Source organism: Neltuma alba, unplaced genomic scaffold (assembly GCF_004799145.2).
Source record: "Neltuma alba isolate B1F8T4 unplaced genomic scaffold, ASM479914v2 tig00010816_pilon, whole genome shotgun sequence".
In the NCBI taxonomy this organism is placed as follows: Eukaryota; Viridiplantae; Streptophyta; class Magnoliopsida; order Fabales; family Fabaceae; genus Neltuma; species Neltuma alba.
In genome coordinates, this window is record NW_021635624.1 from 344,633 (window position 1) to 348,398 (window position 3,766).

At 31.8% G+C, this 3,766-nt stretch overlaps 1 protein-coding gene across 1 annotated transcript; it reads left to right on the forward strand.

The window, feature by feature from the left end:
* The first annotated feature begins 2,119 nt into the window (after nt 1-2,119).
* LOC114759295 (uncharacterized) lies at nt 2,120-3,766 on the forward strand. The gene is made up of 2 exons (XM_028948457.1): nt 2,120-2,877; nt 3,517-3,766. Exons 1-2 carry the CDS (start codon nt 2,120-2,122, stop codon nt 3,764-3,766), a joined length of 1,008 nt encoding a protein of 335 aa, XP_028804290.1.

The following is a 3,766-nucleotide window of genomic DNA, read 5'->3' on the forward strand; positions in this document are numbered from 1 at the left end:
TGCTATCTAATGGATCTTAAAATTGCAGAGACAAATTCAATTGAGGAAGTTGCTGGGACTTTTGTTGTTTTTATAGTTTATATATAGCCAATATATGCAATTCCAATTGATTAATTCATCAATGTATTATGTCTCATTGAGTTCAAAAACTTAATTACAATGAATCTGTTATGCTTTTTATTGGATTCATTAATATAATAAATCTTTCATAGACACATATGGTATTATCACAATCTCTGACAAAACTTTTATATTATGTTTTCCGTTTTTGATCCTTCTATTTTTCTCCTAAATCCTAATCGATGTTAATTATATTAGTTAGTGTGTGTGTGAGAGAGAGAGATATATATCCATTCAAGCAGGGAGTTGGATGTCATCCAGGGAGGGGGTATACTTCCCTTTTCTATCACACAAAATACGAGATATACAATGTATTATCATAATACCACATATTATTGTTAATATAAGAGTTAGATAACTAATTTGAGGTTATTAAGAAAATTAATTACGTCTGTTATTTGTCATAAATGTATATTGGTCTTCCTAAACTATTCTCTTTAATTCTGTGCATTGAATAATTGGAATTATTTCTTAATAGAAATACCTTATAATCAATAGGAATATTTTATTAGGAGGGAAAGACAAAATGGATTGAGGTCTTATATTTATGACCAAATTTAACTCCTAAACATCCCTTATATTAAGGACCTGGGGTAGTATTATTTACATATAATAGTATTTTTTAAACTTGAAGCTATAGAGAGTATTTTAAAACAAGAAGATTAATTTTTTCCGCTCCAGGCCTTGCTTGCTTTTGTTAAAAATGGAATATATGAAAAGGAATTCCACTGCATAAAATTTTAAATATGCAATATCTATTATACATCCATTATCACTGCTTTAAGAATAACTATACATTTGGAACACTCTCCTCTTCTATCGTATAATCCTCCCATCCGGTTTTTAATACAAATGCTACTTAACTCATTTGAATATATTAATAAAGCTAAATAAATTATTTAATTTGAACAAATATGCATGACATGATCCCCTAAAATATCCTCTATATAATATTAAATTATATATCAATTTATAAGTTGCATAAAATAGTTTTTTTGGTCAAAAGTTACATAAATTAGTTTGAAAAAAACAATAAATATTAAAATGAATTAAAAATATTATATTTAGAATCAAAATCAATTCACTAGTTAGTAAGTACGTAACCCAACAAAATTTTTTCTTACCTATCCAATTCTTAATGAAACAAAATAATCATTTGTTTCTGTATAAATAGTTATTATATATTCTTCCATAGTGACAGGGGTTGATTGGAATTGTTCCAGTAACTCGCGCAACCGTTGACCTCTTGTCAATATACATAGCTCATACATTTAGAATTCGAGGAGTATTTTATTATGTATTATACAATTTGTTATACAAATTATAAACTCTAAGTATTTTCACATTTCGAAATCCAAACTTCTCAATGTTTTATAACAACGATTTGACATACTTCTCCGGTCCTTAATATAAGACCCAATTATTGAATTAGTTTTGGTCCTAAATATAAGACCCATTTCTCATATTTATCACTTTTCTCTAAATTACCCCTATGGATACTCTCTCAACCATGATCAAATAGAAGAGGAAGAAGGGGTATTAAGAAAGATGATTATGGTATTTTAAAAAAAACGTGTCATATTTTTTATAATTAACTAACTTACCTAACTTTCTTAATCTAATCAAATTACTTAAATGGGTCTTATATTAAGGATCGGAGGAGTATGATACTCCCAAATAATTTATGCCTAAATATTGTAAATTTTTATCGCATCAGGAGTTTTTTTCCCATTCTGACATGAGACTTCTTTTTTTTTTGGCGCTAACCTATGGTAGCATATTATTAGAAAAAGAAAAATACCATTTATCAAATTTAAATTTTCTAAGTAAACGTAGTGTGAACATAAGAACTGTAACATATTTGGCATAAATGGAAAACACGAGACTCATATATTGTTTTCCTTCTAAAGCTTACCACACTAGTAACTCCAATCACTCATTTCAATGTATATACTATATAACAAATCACATCTTAGCTAGCATCTCATAATTAACCACAATGGCTTCTTCTTCATCATCATCATCTTCTTCTTCTTCTTCCATCTTTGTAGACTCAACTTCTAAAGTGATCATTACAGAACAAGATTTCAAGAACTTCCATGGCATAGATCGCAAGCTCTTCCTTAGGTTGGTGGCCAATATCGGTCAAGAACCAAGGCAAGCTTCAATGTTCATGGCTTTATTCTTATGGTTGGAGAAGAAGACCAAAGATTTCAAACTCGTCTCCAAGTTGCTTCAATGGCCTGATGCTTTGCTCACTGATCTCACAAATGAAGCAGCTTTGATCTTCACTTGCATTCATAGTACTGACCAGTACTGTTTCATCGAGAATAACGTTAACTTCAAATACTATGACTTGCCTTTGACCCAGAAAATCACTAACAGTGGCATTAACCTCCATTTCGTGCACCAGAATCGAGTCGGCATAAAACAAACGATCATGGAATTAATGAACAATGTTTGCGACAGAGCTTTTGATGACATTGTTGTGCAATATTGTTTGCTGCAGAAAAGGGCTGAGAAAGAACATACGTCGTACATGATGAAGCAACGAGGGGGATACAATGTTAATGATGGTTTTGAGGTTGCGGTGGTGCCGCCACAAGCACCGCCACTGCAAGTGGTGACTGAAGGTTTAGGTGATGCATCAGGCGAGAGGAAGGAGATGGTGGTGGCAGCAGATGATAGGACCATATTCTTGACATTCTCGAAAGGATACCCCATTTCTGAATCTGAAATTCGTGAATTCTTCTCCAGGTGATCCCTCCAGTTATTTTTTTAAAAATATTTTGTCTTTTGCATTATTAGTCATCAATATAAGAGCTAAATATTTAATCAGTGAATATTAAGAAAATTAGTTAAATTAATTTTCTGTAATAAATAAGTATTAGCTTTCCTAAAATACCTTTTTTTTTTAGTAAAAAAAATATTATTACTCAAAAGACAAGTACAAGGTTTTGAAGATAAGGGGAAAAAATACAAAGAAGAATCAAGAGATCAGCCTATGTTTAGTCTCCTAAGAGCCTAAAATATTCTTATTAGTCATGTGTATTGGAATTATTCTAATGAAACTCTCCTTAAAATGTGAGATTAATAGGAATAGTTTGGCACCCAAAAAATATGAATTTTAGAAACAAAATGAATTGAAGTCTTATACTTAGAATCAAAATGAACTTCTTATCTAGCTCTTATATTTAGAATCGAAGGTAGTGTGTTGTATCATTAGTTTTTTCCCCCTAAATTAGAAAGGCATGCATATAACAATCAGTAGATTTTAAGTGATATCAAACCAATAACCTCCCACTTATAAGAGAGCAACCTGACTATAAGGGTATTTGTGTATTTTGTTATTGATGAAACTGAGATAATTTTTGGTGTTGAAAAAAAACTGAACAGACGATATGGAGATATGATAGAAGCTGTGTTGATGCAAGAGGCGGAAAGTGTGGGGGAGCAACCACTGTATGCACGTCTGGTTCTTCGTCCTGAGTTCATGCATATGATGGAAGCCATCATTGAAGGCACCACACGCAAATCCAAATTCTGCATCAACGGCAAGCATCTCTGGGCCAGAAAATATGTTCCCAGGAACACCAAGTCGCCGTCGGCCATGTCTCCGGCCACTTTGGATCCATCTGTTTCTTAA